The sequence below is a fragment of the Triticum dicoccoides genome, chromosome 7B (assembly GCF_002162155.2).
Source record: "Triticum dicoccoides isolate Atlit2015 ecotype Zavitan chromosome 7B, WEW_v2.0, whole genome shotgun sequence".
NCBI lineage: Eukaryota > Viridiplantae > Streptophyta > Magnoliopsida > Poales > Poaceae > Triticum > Triticum dicoccoides.
In genome coordinates this window covers 698,542,244-698,563,143 of record NC_041393.1, presented here as the reverse complement: position 1 = coordinate 698,563,143, position 20,900 = coordinate 698,542,244, and the positions used below count along the sequence as shown (strand labels likewise).

Below are 20,900 nucleotides of genomic sequence, written 5' to 3'. Positions count from 1 at the left end.
TAAATCAAAGATAATGCACAATTTAAAAAATCAAAATATCTTCTGCTGGCTCTAGGAAAATATATAAATTCAGTAGTACAATAGACATTGCACGCAAAACTAGCTACTCCAAAAAAATGATTGATTTTCGTATGTACAGCTTCTCGAACATGAACCTGTTAAAGTCGTGGCTTTCATTTATCTCTCTCTCTCTCTACGAAATTGTTGTTCGCTTGAACTTAGGGAAAAGAACATAAATCACACCAGGAGCCCTTTTCTATTGCCATAGGAACGAACGATATCTTTAGCTTATTATTTAGTTTTTGTTGGTACGTAAGAAGACACCACATCGGTGCTTATATACACGCCTATATTAGGATTGATCCTGACTTCTAATCATGTGCAAACTCTAGCAAATAAATTAAAAATTAAATTCACCTCCTTGGTCTTGTTGCCTCATTTCATTTCCATGGCTAGCACTCTGAGTCTCATCCTCATCTCGGTAAACTTCTGTCTTTGAGGATGTCAGTGAGAGTATCAACAAGCTGGTAGTTCTTGTTCATATGCTGAAATTTGATCTTCATCTTCTTAATGCACTCTCAGATGTAGTGGAACATTGTGCGTATGTGCTATCTCCTCATGATTAACCGATTTTTTGCACAATAGGATTGTAGCCCAGTCATGGATTTTCAATGGTTTGCAAGGTTGGTTGGAAGTATTTTTAGCTACATGCACCTTCACAAAGTCGCCATTCTTGCCGGTATGTATTATGCCTCACATGAAGACAAATAAACCACCTTTTTCTTTTGATAATTCCAATTGAAAGGTTTCAAAGAAAGTAGGTTGGCCCTACCATTTCAGCAGTCCTAGTGCGAGATGGGTTTAGTGGGCCCGACACACACGCATGTATTGCCGCCCACCACCGCACGCCACCACCACAAGTTCATACTAAGTATATATCTGACTTTCACGAGATACAATAATTTCGAACTATAGAAAGTCTCATCATATTTTATGATCTACCAATACATATCAGTTTTGATTAAAAAATATAGACGCCTTACATGCAAGAACAACAGAGAAATCCAATACCAACATATCTAATCATCATGTGCTAATTTGTTGATACTTGGTCGTCGTTAATATGAGGCAACCACTTGCGCAACAATTTTGTGTGAGGATATCTATCACAACATTTGCGATCAACAAGGAAAGATGGGTAATCTAGAGGAGGAACAAGAGGAACAACTTACATGTGGACATGGGCTGTTATCATTGCCTCACCAGCCAGCCGATGAATATGTTGCATCCTCAGCTTGTTGTCGGAGATCGTCGGGGCCTTGCCTTCCTTGGATACTTTTAAGATGGAAAAAAAGGTTGGTCCTCCTTGGGATAATTAAGAGGTTGAGGTGGTGATACATAGAAGAATTTCATTCCTTCCAAGAACATATATGTGCACTGTATTTGCCCGTGCTCCTCAAAATTTTGGATGGAAAAGTTACTAGTTTATTTTAGCTAAGAAAAGTTACTAGTAGGATGCTGACACTATTTTGCAAAGGGAATCTTGTATTTTATTTAAATCAACCCATGCTCCTGTTTATTGGTATTTTACTATGAAACTAAGTGTCTGACATGCAACAAAGTTTCAGCAAGTTTTTGATATGAAACTATGCACCAGAAAGTTTTCAACCAACTTTGACATGTTTTTTTCACCTAAGAAACTATGAGGTTCGACTTCTAGAAGAATCAAAGTGTGCTAAATTATGGAATGGCGACACCATCTGTAATTGCCACAACCTAGTCCTTCTTCCAATGCAATGATACACAAAGCTTTTATGTATTCATGAAAATAAAATAAAATGGAGGCACTACTGTTGGATTGGTATTTTATTTTTAGACAATAGGAAACTATCTTATTCTTTGAAATTTTGAATCATTTTACCATTTGAGTAAGCGATTTTTTTATTCATAGTTATTTTTCATAAGGGATTATATAAATGAGTTCAATCTAACACTATCCAATTATCAACCACAAACCTAAGGCTAAAAATGTGTACAAAAGGGTTGGTCTTTTTAAGAAAGTTTGAGCGAATGGACAATTTCTTACATAATATATGAATCTCCAAAAAGAGGTAAAAGTTATAACTACATGTATCACAACCCGTGTAGGTAAATTTCTTAAACATAAACCATAAGTTTTTAATATAAATCCGACGATCGAAGAAACCCTAAAAGTACAAATATTACAATTTATTGTTAGATTAAGAAAGGACTATCTGGTGTTACTATATTCATGAACTAGCGATAGTCTCACTGAGGAAAAGGTATCTTATGTTTCAGGTTGTTGCTAGAGTATTCGACATTCCAAGGCCTTCATGTAGTGCACTCGGAGGTGCAAAGTCATGGGTGTGATACGTGCAATGATGCATGTCATTGTGTTGTAATGAGAATGACCTAGCAAGGTCCATGTCTCAGTGCTTTAACTCTAGTAGTCCTGGATCATTGGTTATCATACGCAGTACTATATGAAGTACCAAGAACAAGGATTTTTTTTTTGGAATATCTGGAAACAAAGAAGCAAAAAATATTTTGATGGTGTCGCCCTCCTTAAATGCTTGGCTTAATCTCTTTAGGGAGGGCTTGAGCTAACTTAAGTTTAGGGTCTCCTCAGATTTGCCTGCTTTCCTAGACTCTTATTAATTCTACAGTAACATAACTTGTATGTACACTGTAATCTACCCTTACCCCCGCTTGGCAAATGCCCATGGCCTTGTAATTATTTAATGTAATAATGGTGGGAGCCTCCCCTATTGTCTTTCTGCTAAAAAGCAAGAAAATTTCTATTACATGAAAGCGCAGAAGTCCCTCAAGGCCACATGGGAATTCAGTGCGGAGTTGACCCTAAATGTACTTTATTTATTCTTTGTTGATATAATCAACAACATGACAGTTTGCAAGTAAGTACATGGAATGCACTTGCAAGTTACACCAAAATAAAAACAAACTTAGTATTATGTGCAAAGGAATTTTGAAGGGTGGCTAAGTATTTTTGCTTAAAGACGGTTTGTACAATGGGCAGAAATCAGATTGAATTATGAGTGTATTTGGTTAGGGTTTTAGCCTGAAGGCGTTATGTCATTGCGATTTGGGGATTTCCATGTAGATGAAGAGGAAGCGGGCATGTACCTGGGTTGTGAGTGAAAGTGAAATGAAGTGGGTGACTAGCAAGGGGTCTAAGCGAAGGAGAGCACAAGAGCGTGCGTCGGCTGGGTCTGTGCCGACAACGGCAAGCAAGCTTTGAGTTAAGTTATCTGGATAGTCAAGTATGCCCATGGGAAATAGGGTAACGGAAAATAATTTCCTATTTAAAACCTATCCAGGTATGTAAATATCCTAACAATCATAAGATTAATTCCGAAATATCCACAAAAAAGCAGAAAAAAATAGAAATACCTATATAGAGACCCAAAAATATATTTCTAGCCCCATTGTTCATTTTAAAATTTGTTTTTAATTTTAAAACTTAATATGTAACTTATTAATTTCCCCAATATACTTTTAGTGTTTTAATTATTCCTCAAAATTGTTTTGAAGATCCGAAATGCATGAAGTGGTATTTAAAACATTTCCATCTTAATATTGTCAACAAGTCATATTATCTTCTCTTTTTTCCTTTCCTTTGGATTTGTGGAAATAGCCCTAAGTATTATATAATCCAAATATGCTTATAAATCCTAATATAAATGTTCCCAACTTAATAATTTGAGAATTCCTATTATCGCCGCTCACTTTATTGCACATCAAATTGGAAATTATCCAAATGGCTCAAAAGAAAATCAAATGAGTTAAAATAAATACTTTCCTTGACATTAAGAAAGTCCTTTATACCCTAAATTGATATAGTAAACACTAAAAGCAAAGTCTGGACTTGACTCAATTTATATATTTTGGATAGTTAGATTTGTCCACTCCTTAGAAAGGTGTCAAAACTACATTAAGAAAACTTTCAACAAGTCCTTCAAAAGGTTATAAATCTCTGAGAAAATTCAACTTGATAATATTTAAGAACATTCAAATTTTGGAAATTTTTAGGGTGTTACACATGCATGTGCCCCCCAAGCATGTTTGCATTGTTTATCAATCTTATAGGTTTGCTATAATCTAGGCCTACTTGGTACTTTTAAAGCTCGACTAATTTTACTTACTTTATTTACAAATTATTCCATCTATTTCGAATATATTGTTTCTATTTTGTTCGAAAGGAAAACTTCGTAAAGTTTGACTAAGCTTACACAGAAAATATCACCATCAATAATTAAAACAAATGCAATATAAAATATATTTCACAATGTATCTGATAATAATTATTTAGTATGGAGTATATAGATAATTTTCTCTATAAAATTGGTAAAATTTACAAATATTGATTGTTCATCAAAAAATTATATATAGTATTGTCTCATGGTATATGAGCAGTGAACAAAATGGGGTTTAGTTTAAAAGAGAATAAGAAATAAAAGTTGGTTGTTGAGTAACAAATAAACTTTGCTTGCTAATATTTGCAACATACCATGGGGAAATCCTTGGCTGATGCAAATGACTGTTCATAGATCTATAAGGAAATTAAAGGAAGCACCAACTATTATGGACAATTTTGCACAAACTATCTACTATACGAGTTCGTTGTATGGAACAGCGATGTAATAATTTATAAATAGCCCAAATCCTCTATCAGTTAACTTGGTTGACATGATTTCTGACATTTTGATCCTACTGATAAATTCACATGTGGGAAAAACATAGGTTGCATGAGAAATTTCAAATCAAATTCAAGGTCTTGGTTCAGTTTTCAAAACTCTAAAAAATAAAAATCTTGTGAATCATATATGTACCCCTTATTGTTTTTGGAATTTCTTGGCTCATTTGGACCACATGTTTTAGAGTAAATTATTTTATATTCAATAGGCTCATTAGATATTTCGGTTGGAATTTCATAATCTTCAAAAATGTCAAAACAATCTAGAGGCGAAACCCGGTTGTTAGAAATTGTGACATCCAAGCTAAACGGTGGATCCTAACTAGCTACAATAGATTACACCAATAGTATGTGTTCTCTACAACAAACACATGGAGCAGATAGTCAATCTCAATAGCTGGTAGTTTGTGTGATTTCTTCGAGACATATATGTTCATACATATCTCACTATATAGGATCAGGCAATGCAAAGAAAAAGAAACATTGTTTGTACGTATGAACGTACGAATGGGGTCTCACTAGAAAGGATATACCCCCTCCTTTCCGGTTTATAGGAATTATCTCAAAATTTTAAATTTCCCATTTTATATGTCTCAATTTGATGGTTTTCCATCACCTGTTCAGATTTCATAGCACATTAAATTGTTGCGTGCAAAGGTTAAGAGAAAATTGGCCAATGCATATACATGCATGCATTACATTAATGTATTGGTAAACACAATTTTTTCAAAAAAGCGAGCGCATTAATTGAGTACTTCATAAACTACAAAATTTATTCCTCCACTCATCATCAACCTTGGTGGTGAGATTTTTGAATTGAGCCCTATAAACCGGAAGGGAGGTAGTACATAATCAAGCGGCGACCACACTAGCGAAGCTATGTAAACACTACAAGAAATATGTCAACTTGTGACCTTGACTATTGGTCATTGAAAGGTCATTGTTTTTCATTTGCGACCTTTTTGTGACCAAAAACAGAAGGTCAAAAGCTGACGGTCGTAAACTGAAATTAACGACCTTCTATGTGAGAAGGTCGTATACATTTACGACCAAAACAGAAGGTCGTTGATCGCATGACCTTTTGTTTTGGTCACTAGCTGTCTGCCTAGGCCACGTCGGATCTGACGTGGAAAAATTGTGACCAATTCATAAGGTCGTTACTTAGAATCAGCCCGGTCCATTTCGGTGCTTTAGATGGGCCGAGCCCATTAATTCAGCCTTTTTACTGTATATTTTTTCTGTGAATTTTGTCTAGCTACATGGGCCTGGCCCAACAATTTGGCATTTTTTATATTTTGGGCCATGGCCTTTTTAGTTTTTCAGTATATATTTTTCAATCTGGTCCCACAAGTCAGATGGGTCCCACTTGTCATAATCTCCTATATTGGTCCCACATGTCAAAAATGTGAGCATTGTTTAGATTATTTTCACAAATGGGCCCACTAATCAGGTTTCCATTTCACACATCTTCAAATCACACAAATAATCAATATTTTAAATAGAACAGAAAAAATGTAGAATTTCTTAGGCCTGGAGCTCATGTACATAGTCTATTACAATCTGTGCATAGTCTATTACAACCCAGATATGCCTACTATTATAGTACTATAATATTTACAGTTTATTACACTCAAACAGAACAAATCTTTGCTGCTAGGGCTACACGCCGCTTTGAACTTGAAATTTCGTAGGCCTGGAGCTCCTGTAAAAGGGTGAACACAAAGGCATTAGAGTACCATCTTCATTCTTGGAGTAGATATTCAAACCTCCTGGTTTAGTGTATAGACAATCTAGAAAATATATATTTAACAAAAATTCACAGAAATGCAGATTTATGGATCGAATGTATGATAAAGCAACAGATTCAAACAACTTCAAATTAATGACTAGATGTTTTAGAGACCAATTATATCATGAGCATGTTCACTGTGATATTGAACTCCTGTTACAATCTTATGAGCATGCATTCAAATAGAGATCATGCAATCAAATGGAGTAGTTACAGTCTTAACTAAGAAGATCATGAGCATGTGCATGAGTAAAATGAGTATCAACATGTGTTAACAGGATCATAAGCATGTGTATGAGTAAAATGACAGAGGTAAGACGATATGTTTAGTTACAGTCTTACAATTAATGCTTTGTAACTACAGATAACTGAAAATGAGTACAATAGATGTACAGAATTTGTAGGCTCCATTTGTAACTACAGTACTCCTTTCATTTGTTTGAAATTTTCAGTAGATGTCACAGTAGCATGGTAAAAATTTCAGTTGAAACTAAAGATGCAGGACACTAAATTACTCAAGCCTTGCTAAACAGCAAGTCTTATAGTAAAAAAACAGGACTTAATTACTTACTCTACTACTAATAGCAAACCTATCTTTAATTACTTACTCTACACTCATTACAGATCAAGAAGAGATTCTGGAAATTTTAATTGAATTCAATTAAATTTGTGCTACTGCTGCTGTTACAAAACTACTGAAACTACTCATGCAACATTTAGCATGAGATACAAGCAGCACTAAGCACCAAGATTACTACACCAAGTGAAATTTAAGCTACTGAAAAATGGTGGAAGATTCATGACAAGAATAACAGTAGCAGAAGCTTCATGTGCTAAAATACTGAAGCTTCATGTGCAAAATTACTCAAGCATTATGTGCAAAATTAACTATAGGTGCTGAAGCTATTCCAAAATTATCACAAAATTTAAGCTATCATCCTGTTGCAGAAATAGCCACCGTCCAGGCCCCCGTCATCCACCAGGCTGCCGCCAAGCTCCAACCCCTCCAGTGGTGACCACAAGGGCCTCTTGTACACTACAAGAAATATGTCAACTTGTGACCTTGACTATTGGTCACTGAAAGGTCATTGTTTTTCATTTGCGACCTTTTTTTGACCAAAAACAGAAGGTCAAAAGCTGACGGTCGTAAACTGACTATTTCCTATTGTGGCGTTTTGGTCACTAGCAACCTCCCCAGGCCACGTAGGCATCCTGCGTGGCAAGCTGATGTGGCACAAGATTCAGCCCGGTCCAATTCGGTTTTCTACATGGGCCTAGCCCAACAATTCGACATTTTTTTATTATCATAATTCCTACGAATTCTATTGGGCTACATGGGCCAAGCCCAATATTTCAGCCTTTTTATCTCTGGGCTTTGGCCTTTTACAGTCTATTAATTATATATTTTTGGACAATATATTTTGGAGCTGGTCCCACTAGTCATGTTAATCTCATATATTGATCCCACACATAAGAAAGTTATGAACTAGTCATATTATTTCATAAGTGGGTTGCACTGGCCAGGTTCCCATCTCACACACAATAAAATCACATTCATAATCAAATATTCCAAACAAGAGAACATGTGAACTCGTCAAATGACACTAGATTAGTGTACTACAATTTCTGTAGACTATTACAACCTAGGTATACCAGCTATTACAATATTACAGTCAAATAGAATAGACAACTCTTTGCTGAGTAGCACTTCATGGCTTCGCGCTTTTCTTCACGTCTTCGCACTTCCAACTTTCTTAGGCCTGGAGCTCCTGTAAAAGAGGAACCAAGTAAAGAAGTTACACGCAACTATATTTGCTACAGATCAGCTATCAACTCGATATTTATGTACACCATACAGAAATTGTTTCCAGTTAGAAGAAGTTCACTTAATACTCAACTCCTTTATTTGTGTCCATTTAGTGCAAGTCCATTATCCATGCATATAAACTTTTGCTCCCAGCCAGCACCTACCCAACTAAGTACAAGTCAGGAGGCCACTACTATTAAACCAACTCAAGTGAGAGAGCCAGCAAACTAGATGAGATATTTCCTTATCACTAAAATTAAAAATTTGAGCACAACAAAAATTGATTGTGTGTCATAAGATGGTCCTGAGAGTGCAGCACCATGTTACCATCTCTAAAGCTCATTAGCCAACAGCAAAAATTGTGTAACATATGTATAACCATTGCAAACAACCTTAGCAGAATAAGCAGAACAAAATTTCATGTAAAATCTTGGTATAACCAGTAGATTATCCCCTAATAGAAGCTAATTAGGCTCCAATACACAATGCATAGCAAGCACAGACTAAATAAGCCACGGCCATGAAACAGGGCATGGTATTACAGCATCTCAGAGATGGAGCTATAGGTAGGAGAAGGACTCACCGGAGAGGAGGTTGTAGTCGAAGCCGCACACAGGCGCCGCCACCACCGTCACCCCCTAGAGGAGACGCTGCCGCTTCATCGACGGACTCATCTGGTACAAGGAGATCATCAAAATGCATCACACTCATGATCATCAAAACGCAGCAGCAGGAGCAAATACAAGTTTAGCCCACCATGAACAGGGGCACTAGGCAATCCAGTAGCAATGTCATATATAGGTAATAATAATAGGACCTTAGATAATTAGTTTTTGTTCTTACTGACACACAAGTTGACAGAATGTACTCAATATATTCTAATAAAAAGGTTTGGGAGCAGAGGGAGAGGGAGGTGGAGATGGACGTGCTACCTGCTGCTGCGGTGGTGCCTCTTGGTGGTTGTGCTTGAGCTCCTCCTCCTGATGCTGCTCACTAACCTGCAGGACAAACAAGACCATGAGTAAAGGAACAAGACCATGGGTAACAGTACATCTTCACTTGGATATATCTAAGAAGTCCAGTTGGTTCTCACAAGCAAGTGTTCTCAGGTTTGCCTTAACATGAAAGGTTAACTTATACTTAACTGTGAGCAAACAGTACATAACAAAATCATGGATTTGATTTCAAGTAACCGAGACTAATTAGTGTGTTACTACCTGATACTGTCGATCAGAAAAGCATAAGCAGCAAACAATATCATGCGTATCAATGGAAACAAGGTGACAAACTAATGTTCCAGGGAGGTAATTTATATAATAAAAACTAATAAAAACAAACTAGGCACCTGCATAATCACACGGCGGTAGTTTTAGATAATAAAAACTACTGTTCCACGCAGTCTTAGCGCTCCATCAAAGAATCAACTAAAATTACTTCCAAGCAAACAGGTTGTACATTGATCAGGTTGTAAAGGACAAAAATTCAGGGGTGTACCTAGTGCAAGAAGGCATTTACTAGGTTTTGAAGCTAATAACAATTAGCATGCACGTATCACTTGTTGGAGTTGGTGCGTGGTCAAATTCAACTAGTGTAATGTATCGCCTATATATAATAGACCCATCTCTCCAATGCAATTTCACGGACCAAGAAACATAGGTGTTTATTTCTTCCTCTACTAAACTATCTCCATATGGATACCAGCTAATGATACGCAGATTGTATTAAGGCAACGCTTTGGACGACACATATTCTGCAAGCTGCTGCTAATTTGCAAATACAAACGAACGCCTAACAGTGCTCGCATAGAATTAGCAGAGCATGGTAGATTTATAGCCATTAGGGGAGGGGACACCTGAACCCACGTCGGCTGCTGCAGGGCTTGTGCTGCACACAAACACACACATACATGTATCAGAAGCAATTCAGTCAACACTCTTGGCAGGAAAGAGGCAAGTTGGCACTCACAGGGTTGATATAATAGCAGGAGACGTGCGTACCTGAAGGGTCGAGTGATTGGTCCGAGCCTGGAGAGCAGAGGAGGCATGGCGGCGGTGTGCTGGCGCACCTTGGAAGCCCGGGAACGTGGTGGTACCGATGGTCAAGGAAGAAGAGGAGCAGAGCAGGCCCTTGATGCGTCCCTCCTTCTGCTCCTCGAGGATGGGTGACCTGCAGTAACAGATATGTTATACAACCCGGGATCAAATGTAGCACATACTATCATTGTAACAGTCTTCTCTTGTGCCTTCGCTAAGACAAATACAGACTAACTGCATGTCCAGGAGGACATTGAATACATACACTTTGAATAAATAGCATAACAAAGTGATGTAGTGACCACATTGAGCATCTAAAAAAGAAGTGGCATGAACAAGAATCAATTGTTTACCTCACCACCAGGTGTCTGTCATAGCATACACATTCAGCTTATTCGGTGACAACGGACTAAAAGATGCCTGATATACAATCCTAATTGCAGAAAATTCCTACTAGCACCAAAATACTCAGACTGAAATCACTGAGTTGAACATACACCATATTGCATCTAATCACAGGACACTAGTCTGTAACAGACTACCTGGTATTGACATACAAGAGTATGACTAGGCGCGAAGAAGGGTAAAACTATCACTTTATTTGCTCCCCAAATGCAAGAAGCTAAGGCACAAAAAGAGGGCAGAAGCTACAATCTTCCTGGTCTAAGCATCATCTGATCAAAGAAGGAAGTACAGGTAGAGGCCAAGCTGTACTACTCGCTTCCGGGCACTAGTTCCATCAGCTCTTAATACCACCGCATCTACTGGCCGGCCATGGACGAACAAAGTCGCAGCAATACATGGAGCTCAAGAGCTAGGGGTCGTTGACACACGCACGGACAGCCGAGTGGGTCGAGGAGGGTACCTTGGCGTGGTTCCAGGTGTTGACGACGGTGAGGGGGCCGTGGTCGGCAAGGATCTGGAGGAGGCGGCCGGAGATGGCCAAATTGGATGGAGAAGGAGCTCCATCTCCTTGGTGGCGACCCATCCCATGGAGGTTCGCCCCTCCTGCCATCGTCGTCGTCCCATCCACAACCATGTTGACCATCCGAAAGGGAACACAAGACAAGGTGAGGTGAGGAGGAGATAGTGCGCGAATAAGGAGGAGAGGGGCTTACCGGTGCCAGATCTGGCCACCTTTGGCCTCGCCGTCGCCGGATTTGGTAGATCCCGACGAAGTTAGGGGTGGCGGCCGAAACCCTAGCCACGGATGAGGGTTGCGGGCGAGTACTAGAGGGCGCGGGTCGGGGTGTGGGCTCGATGGTGAGGGTCATCGACGGTGGGGGTGGGCAGCAGAGGGGGTGGGCAACAGTGGGCGGCGGTGGGGGTGGGCCACGGTGGGCGGCGGTGGATTCAGATCAGATCAGAGTGAGGGAGAGGAGAGAGGGGCGTCAGTGCGAGGGAGAGAAGGTGCGAGAGGAGGAGTGCGGGACGTGGGTGAGACGGGCGACGTGCGGGCCGTTGGATCCAGGAGCATCCGACGGTGATTATCCACGATCCGCGTGAGAGGCCTCTAGACCAATCAAAACGCAGTATACATGTATGATATTTTGACCATTTAAATTGGTCGTAATTGACTAGAAGTAAGGTGCTAAATCATGTTAGCTATTTTATCATGACCTGAAAAATTGAGAAAAAAACTTCGCATTGTGTCAGCAAATTTGAATTTAGTTTTCAGGAATAATCACAAATTGAAATAAGACAAATATTTTTACAAAGAGTTATGAGAAATGACTTTTTTTAATTCATTTTTTCATTTATCGTGTGTCCAAAATGAGTTCTTTTGTGAAGGACCTATCATATATTTATTACAAATTTTTACCAAATTAATTTTCTAAAATACTAGAACATATTTAATGCACAATTGACCAAATGGTTGGGTGTAAAAAGTTTTGATCTACCTCTCGTGAAAAAGACAAATTTTCGCCGATTCAGCTGGAAGCGGGTCAAATTTGAACCATAGCTACCTCGTAGTTTGCTCCTTATTTTTTCCAAAAATTATTTCTAGGTACATAAGTATCTATTTAATCAGAGAAACACCAAAAAAATTCCAAGATTCAACCATTAACTAGGAACGGTTATTCCCGCCATTTTGACCGCATTTTGAAACGGGCATAAAAAAATAAAAAATAAAAATTGGAAAACCTTCGCATAGTTTGGTTTTATGTGGCCAAGTTACCAAAAAAAATTATAAACTTGTGATACGGCAATTATTTTAAAAAAATGTTCTCAGAAACGAGCTATCAAGTGTGAAGATTCATGGCTTTCAAGCCAAATGATCAATCTTATGGCCACATTCATGACATAGTTTGTTCAAATGATCTCATATTATGCACAAGGATGCATCTTGGAATGGCAGACAATGTTGCCTAAGGAAGTTTTCATTTTCTTTGGACGAAAAATTCATTTTCCATTTTTCGAGTGCCCAAAATGAGTTTTTTTGTGAAGGATCTATAATATATTTGTTGACAAATTGTACCAAATCAATTTTATAAAATACTAGGGCATATTTAATGCACAATTGACCAAAATGGTTGGGTGTAAAAAGTTTTGATCCACCTCTCGTGAAAAAGACAAATTTCCGCCGATTCAGTTGGAAGCGGGTCAAATTTGAACTGTAGCTACCTCCTAGTTTGCTCTTTATTTTTCTCAAAAATAATTTTTAGGTACAAAAGTATCTATTTAATCATAGAAACACCAAAAAATTTCCAAGATTCAACCACTAGCTAGGAACGGTCATTCCCGCCGTTTTGACCGCATTTTGAAATGGGCATAAAAAATTCAAAAAAAATCAAAAAATTGGGAAACCTTTGCATTATGTCATTATATGTGTCCAAGTTCCCAGGAAAAATAACAAACTTGTAATACGGCAATTATTTTAAAAAAAGTGTTCTCACAAATGAGCTATCATCTCTAAAGATTCATGGCTTTCAAGCCAAATGATCAATCTTATGGCCATATTCATGGCATAGTTTGTTCAAATGATCTCATATTGTGCATAAGGGTGCATATTGGAATGGCAAACAATGTTGCCTAATGAAGTTTTCATTTTCGTTGGACAAAAAAACCATTTTCCATTTTTCGAGTGCCCGAAAGGAGATTTTTTTTATGAAGGAACTACCAAATAATTGTTGCAAAATTGGACCAAATCATTTTTATAAAATACTAGGCCATATTTACTGCCCAATTGACAAAATGGTTGGGTGTAAATTTTTTTGATCCACCTCTCGTGAAAAAGACAAATTTCCACCAATTCAGTTGGAAGCAGGTCAAATTTGAACTGCATCTGCCTCATAGTTTGCTATTTATTTTTTCCAAAAATCATTTCTAGTTACATAAGGACCTATTTAATCATAAATACATGGTTTGGTGGCGATACGTCGAGGTTTGGGCGGTGGCCAAGGGCCCCAACTCTAGAGCGCGTAAACTCGCATGCCCGCCGTGTGGTCACCTCGTGAACGTGGTGTTGCCATGTGTTATGGGCGGCCTAGGAATGTCTAGTGGGTTGGGCACTCCCCAGGTTGGTGCTAGGAATAAAATTACAACATAAGATTCTCACGAGGAGACCGATTGATGCTCAAACATGAATTAGCAGCCAAGTGTTTGATTAGCGGTACGGGAAATGTACATGGCTAATGGGAGTGAGTTTTGCCTGAGGATGATCAGTTACTAAGAAGACCTTCTTCACAAATTTTCAGCTCAAAAGGAGGAGCCTAGGTGGTACTTGCTTTGCAAACCACCACACTGGACGTAAATACGAATGTTGAAGCTCGGCTCAAAATAATGAATGGATTGAGCTGGCATTTGGTGAAGGATGGTTATTTGTGCATAGGAAAGCACTGTAGAAAATGGATACTATTTGGACATGCCAAAGTGGTACTTCCTTCACAAACTGTTACTCTGAACAGAATAGGAAAATGAATATTTTTGAATTATTTTCGAACTAGGCAAGGAAGATTTTTACATATTTGACGAAGATATGACCCAAAGAATTTATGAGTTTTTTTTGGGAATTTTGGGAATGACAGAAAATAGGTTGCTTCACAACCTAGGGCAAAAACTGCCACATGGACATGACACATAGGCAAAACTGATGAGGTGGCACCTAGTCATAGCAACCCACCACAATTTACAAGGCTATGACCATCTATATTGGTCGTTAACAACTAGAAATAAGGCAGCGGACTAGCGTTGTTTGCTTTATGACCATTTCGTGTAAGGAAATTACGACCTTTCTGACCAAAATGGTTGCAATGGTTTAGGGTTTGGAGCCCCCCGAACATCTTTTGACCAATTGGTCTGAAATGGTCATAGATCTATGACCAATTCTTCCAGGTTCACTGACAGAAGGTCACTAGTTGACATATTTCTTGTAGTGGTACAACATCATGAGAACAGTCAAGGACTGGAACATCCAGGTAATAACAAAGTTTAGCACAATAAAATAGATATTATGGTCACTTGACTACAATGATTCTTCCTACTGCTGTCATTCTTAGAAGTGAAAGCTTCTGCTAGCCATTCTGTTACTTCATAGTGTCATGGCATGTCAATATATTCAGTACAAACATATAGTAGTAGGTATGTAGGAGAACCTCATGCTTGAAAGGGGTTTCTCTGAATTTAATGGATGACATCCCCTAGCTTACTGAATTAACAAACACACCAGCAAGCACTTAACTTGACAGGAAGGAAGGAAGGAAAATGAAGGATGGAAGATGGCATACCTCGTGTACGAGACCTATACTGCAGCTCGTGCCCGGTCCTCGTGGCTGGCAATGGAGGAGGTCGTCGGGTGCCTCGTGCATGCAGGCGACGACGACAACCTTGGTGAGCCGCCATCACGAGCGTGCATGAACCAGCCTATGCCCATCAGCCGCGCGAGGGCTTGACGACGACCTGCATGAGGAAGGAAAAATATAGATCACTTTATCCATTCACAAAAATAAAGAAATAGGTGGATGTCATCTCAATATTGTCGCTAATTAAGAGCTTCAATGTTCATCAAGAATGCATGCTCATTGTTTTGCTAATAAGAGTGCCATAGTTCACTTTCAATAACAACGGCTTCAGGGACACCGAAAATTAAAAACCAAGGATGGAAGTAAATTAACCCTGACTTGTGTTGAGCTGGTCGTGAAGCTGAAACTTAATTGGAAGAAAAGGAGGTCCTGGTTGGTCAATTATTGTCAGTCAGGCTGAGCATTGTGCATGCTGTAAGATAGTAAGAATGTGTAATAAATAGCAAGCATAATTGTGCACTTGGTAGTGCATCGTCCTCTGTTTACCCCACCCCAGCGCACCCCAAACTAAAAATAGCAGAAACTCCAAGTCCAATATTACTATTGCTGTAGTTTCTAATGGGATTTAGCTTTTTTATTTGAGATAAAAGTACATAAGCTGGTTGCACAACAGAACTGCACAGGTATGCACAATAGGAGAAATGATGGCCTGGTTGTTACATAATGTGCGCACAAGCTTCGACAAGTAGAGACAGCAAAATGTGGATAGTATCAAAGACTCCTCTACCCTGGACGCGATCCTCCACTTGCAGAGCTGCTTGAAGAACTGCCGTAGATATGTTATACCACCACATCGTTGCTCCATTAACCTTCAAGATGTGTGCATGTTGTGTCTGTCAGGGAGAAGTGATTCAGAATTTCAAAGTGAAGTTGTTTCTGAATACTAGTGTCATTAGCTAGCTAGATGTGTGCAGGAAAGCTACTGTTCTTATCGGGTTGCAGCTTGTACTAGTAGCTAGCTAGTTAAAGACTTGATAGTATTCTTTTTTTAGATAAAGAGCCGATGCTACTACATGATAGAAAGTATATACTGCCATCCCTTTCCAATCAGTTCAGCTATGCATGTTAATTCTATTCCTAGCAAAAAAATCAGTGCTAGGCTAGTGCAAATTGCAGTAGTATGTCATACAGTCAACCTGAGTATGAATGATGGATCTGATGTAGACAGTTAACCTGGCGAAACTAAACAACTAGCACGATTTCAGAACTTGATTAGAAAGAAGTGTGGGATGGTGGGACCTGTGGGATCTTGACGCACTTGCCCTGGCCGTCGAACTGCCAGCCATGGTAGAGGCACTCAAGCTTGCCATAGACGCAGCCTCTCCTCCATCCTCGCCTGCACATGACAAAGAAAAGCGGTAGTGAGCACCGCGGCTTCGACCAAATGGTCCACACATTGCGGCAGGTTGGTGCGACGGGAGTCGCCGTACCTTGTAGGAGGTCTCGATGCGGTGCATGACGTAGAAGTCGGGGCCGCCGCCGCCGAGGATGGTACCAGCCATGATCCGCACATACGCCCGCCACCGCGACCCGGGCGACGCCATTTCTCATACGCCAACACCCTGATCCCAGATGGGGAGACGATGCAGCGAGCAGAGGAGCTGCTCAATGCAGAGGATCTCACAGGAGGTGGGGCTATGCGCCGCCCTGATCCCGGATCCAGCAGCCTCTAGCTTCGCCGTTGTCATAGCTGGTGGATCTAGGATGCGTACCACAACGCTGGCGGATCTGGGAGGGAGCGCCATCTCCTTCTTCTGGTTAGGGGAGGGGAAGGGAGGCCGGCAGTGTGGTCCGAGGAAGGGTGAGGCCGGTGGGGGAGGCAGTGGTCGGCGACGGCGATGTGGGTGTGGCGGCGAGGCGGGGCAAGGCCTGAGAGAGTCGAGGAGTGTGCTTTGCCCCGCCGGAATCGTCCGGCCTAGATCTAGATGGCGACGACAAAGAGGGACTTGGTGAGTGGATCCGGCCAGGAGGCGGCGCATGGCCTCGGCGCCGCGGATCGGATGACCACGAAGAGCGCCTGGTGGGAGAGCGGCGGGAGATCCATCGTCAGGCGGGCAACCAACCGGAGAGCCGATGCGGAGCTGACCAAACAAAACCCTAGCGCGTGGGCTGACCTGCTCGACTCGATCTGGGGCATAGGGTAGGGAGAGATGGTGAGGGAGGGGAGGGACGAGGTCGGTGGCGGTGGTGAGGAGGGCTGCGAGGTCGGCGGTGGGTGGGAGCGGCAGGGAGAGGACTGGATTGGGGAAAGGAGGCCGGGAAGAGGACTGGATCGAGGGAGGAGGTGGTGGCGGCTGCGAGGAGAGGAGGGGTGCGATGGGGGGGAGTCGATGGGATCTGACCTAGGGTTTGGGCTGTGGGTGGGGGGGTATCTCTTTTTCATTTTATTTTCTTTTTTGTGTAGATAGATGGATGGATGGATGTGGGATGGAGAGATGGATGGATGGATGGATGGATGGATGGATGGGCGCCATGTCATCGATCCGTGGGAAGAGTCCTGATTGGTTCAAAAACCGGTGATTTAAAAAAGTGTCTAAGTACTAAAAATAGAGGGATTTTGTGAAGTAGCTATCAAAAATATTTTGCAAAATGGCACCACACAAATTTTCACTAGAGTTAGACCACATTTTATGGATAAGGACCAATTTCTATGCATTTCTGATCTTTCTAGCTATTTTTAATCATTTTCCGAGTGCCCAAAATGACTTTTTTGTGAAGGACCTACCATATATTTGTTGAAAAATTGTACCAAATCAACTTTCTAAAATACTAGGACATATTTAATGCACAATTGACCAAATGATTGGGTGTCAAAATTTTTGATCCACCTCTCATGAAAAAGACAAATTTCCGCTCATTCAGTAGGAAACGGGTCAAATTTGAACTACAGCGTCCTCATTGTTTGTTATTTATTTTTTCCAAAAATCATTTCTAGGTACAAAAGTATCTATTTAATAAGAGAAACACCAAAAAATTTCCAAGATTCAAGCACTAGCTAGGAACGGTCATTCCCGCCGTTTTGACCGCATTTTGAAACGGGCATAAAAAATTCAAAAAAAATCAAAAAATGGAAAACCTTCGCATTGTGTCATTATATGTGACCAAGTTACCAGCAAAAATAATAAACTTGTAATACGGCAATTCTTTTAAAAAACTGTTCTCAGAAACGAGCTATCATGTGTGGAGATCAATGGCTTTCAAGCCAAATGATCAATCTTATGGCCACATTCATGCCATAGGTTGTTCAAATGATCTCATATTGTGCACAAGGGTGCATCTTGGAATTCCAACCAATGTTGCCTCAGGGACTTTTCATTTTCTTTGCACGGAAAATTCATTTTCCATTTTCCGAGTGCCTGAAATGAGTTTTTTGTGAAGGACCTACCATATATTTGTTGGAAAATTGGACCTAATCAATTTTATAAAATACTAGGCCATATTTAATGCACAATTGACAAAATGGTTGGGTGTTAAAAGTTTTGATCCACCTCTGGTGAAAAAGACAAATTCCCGTTGATTCAGTTGGAAGCGGGTCAAATTTGAACTGCAGCTGCCTTGTAGTTTGCTCTTTATTTTTTCCAAAAATTATTTCTAGGTACATAAGTATCTATTTAATCAGATAAACACAAAAAAAATCCAAGATTCAACCACTAGATAGGAACGGTCAAGCCCGCTGTTTTGACCTGTCAGGACCCCGACTCAATGCCACATCGATCTAGCATGTAACACCTCATATCACTTTGCGGCCTCACGCACGGTATTCCCACGGGTGTCGCCTTACCTTTGCCCGGGACCGTTTGTGCCTTTTGGCACACGTATATGACAGTGTCGCTAGCATCCATATGATAAGGAGCCTGGGCTGACATGGCTAGTCGTAAACCCAAAGTGGCACAGACTTACAGGGACAGGCATCCATGACCCAGCATCGAACGTGTCGGTCATCAGCGAGTGAATCCAGGCTGTAGCACTGGGCTAGCAGGACTCCGGTGAACCGGGCTGTAGCGAGCTAACAGGACTCCGGTATTCATCGCGTGACATTTCCCCGAAGGGATAGACACAGGAACGAAGAAGGACACATGCTGGCCAGCCTAAGTGTTCCGGAGCAGTAGCAAGCTACCATGGCTCGGTGGAAACACTAGGAGACATTTCCCGGTAAGAGGGGCTAGTAAAGATAAACAACTAGATAGTCAGATCCCACACATACCAAGCATTTCAATAACATACACACAATATGCTCGATATGTGCAAATACAACATGGCATCACAACATGACTCTACAACTCAAGTATTTTATTCAATAGGCTTCGAGGAGCGAGATATTACAAACATGGGTCTCATGACCCAACACTCAGAGCATACAAATCAAAGCACATGCGGAAGCTATCATGTCTGAGTACAGACATCTATAAATGAAAAAGGCTGAGAAGCCTGACTATCTACCAGATCCTGCCGAGGGCACAAGATCGTAGCTGAGGTAACAAGCTAAACGTCGAAGTCCACCCGGAACTACTAGTGAGACTGAAGTCTCTCTGCAAAAACATAAAATAGGCAAACGTGAGTACAAATGTACCCAGCAAGACTTACATCAGATCTAACTACATATGCATCATTATCAACAAAGGGGGTGGTGGAGTTTAACTGCAGCAAGCCAGCTTTGACTCGGTGGCTAACCTGAACTACGACTGCAAGTAACTCTTTTGAGGTGGCGCACACGAGTCCACATATTCACCATAACAATACACCACTATGGATCCACTCTCGTCTCCCTACGAGAACGCCATCCATAGCACTCACGCTTATCTTGCGCATTTTAGAGTATCCACTTTCACTTGTCTATGAACTGTACAAGGGGTCCAAGTTTCCATATCCGAGGAATCCGGCTATTCGAATAGATAATGATAACCCTGCAGGGGTGTACTTCTTCACACACACTTTCGCCACTTATCGCCCTGTACACGTCATGTACCTCGGCAACCTTCAAGCGGAAGCCGGGCGAGGGAGTCGGCCACGACCTGACTAACCGAACAAGTCTCTAGTCCAGGTTTATCGCCTATTCAGGTTCCATCCGCAAGGAGATCCGGCCGGGGTGTCGCTCACGGCCCCAAACGATGTGAGCAGGGTTCCCAAGCCCACCATCTGGGTGCCACTTGGTACACCGTGCCACTGTGCCTAGTCTGTCCCAAGCCCACCTGTACCGAGTGCCACTTGGTAGACTACTAACACTACCTACAAACACCAGAAACTAGTTGCAACTCCTGGACAGAGATCAAGTTGATTAATAAGTCGAGAGAGCTTGGAGCGTCCGGAGCCCAATGTGTGGTAGTAACTGATCATGGATCACAAACACAGAACTCAGTTCCTGAGGACGGCGGCAATGAGACAACCCACCATGTACTCCTACATGGCCTCTCACCGCTACCTTTACCAAATCGTGTTCACACATTTAGCTCTCAACGGTAGGACATGTTCACCCCACCTCTGATTCATCCCCGATGAATCAGACCTGACTCAACTCTAAGCAGTAGCAGGCATGACAAACAAGCATGAATGAGTAGGCACATCAGGGCTCAAACAACTCCTACTCATGCTAGTGGGTTTCATCTATTTACTGTGGCAATGACAGGTCATGCAAAGGATAAAGGGGTTCAGCTACCGCAGCAAGTTACAAATATGTCGTTGTTGTCCTAATGCAGTAAAAGAGAGCAGGAGCGAGGGAGTGGGATTTTATCGGAAT

General features: G+C 40.9%; 1 protein-coding gene across 1 annotated transcript; it reads right to left on the bottom strand.

Annotated features, from left to right (window-relative positions):
* Nucleotides 1-16,463: 16,463 nt before the first annotated feature.
* Nucleotides 16,464-16,710, bottom strand: LOC119338130. The gene is made up of 2 exons (XM_037610429.1): nt 16,597-16,710; nt 16,464-16,502 (listed from the first exon to the last, which is right to left on the bottom strand). Exons 1-2 carry the CDS (start codon nt 16,708-16,710, stop codon nt 16,464-16,466), a joined length of 153 nt encoding a protein of 50 aa, XP_037466326.1.
* Between the last annotated feature and the right edge of the window lie 4,190 nt (nt 16,711-20,900).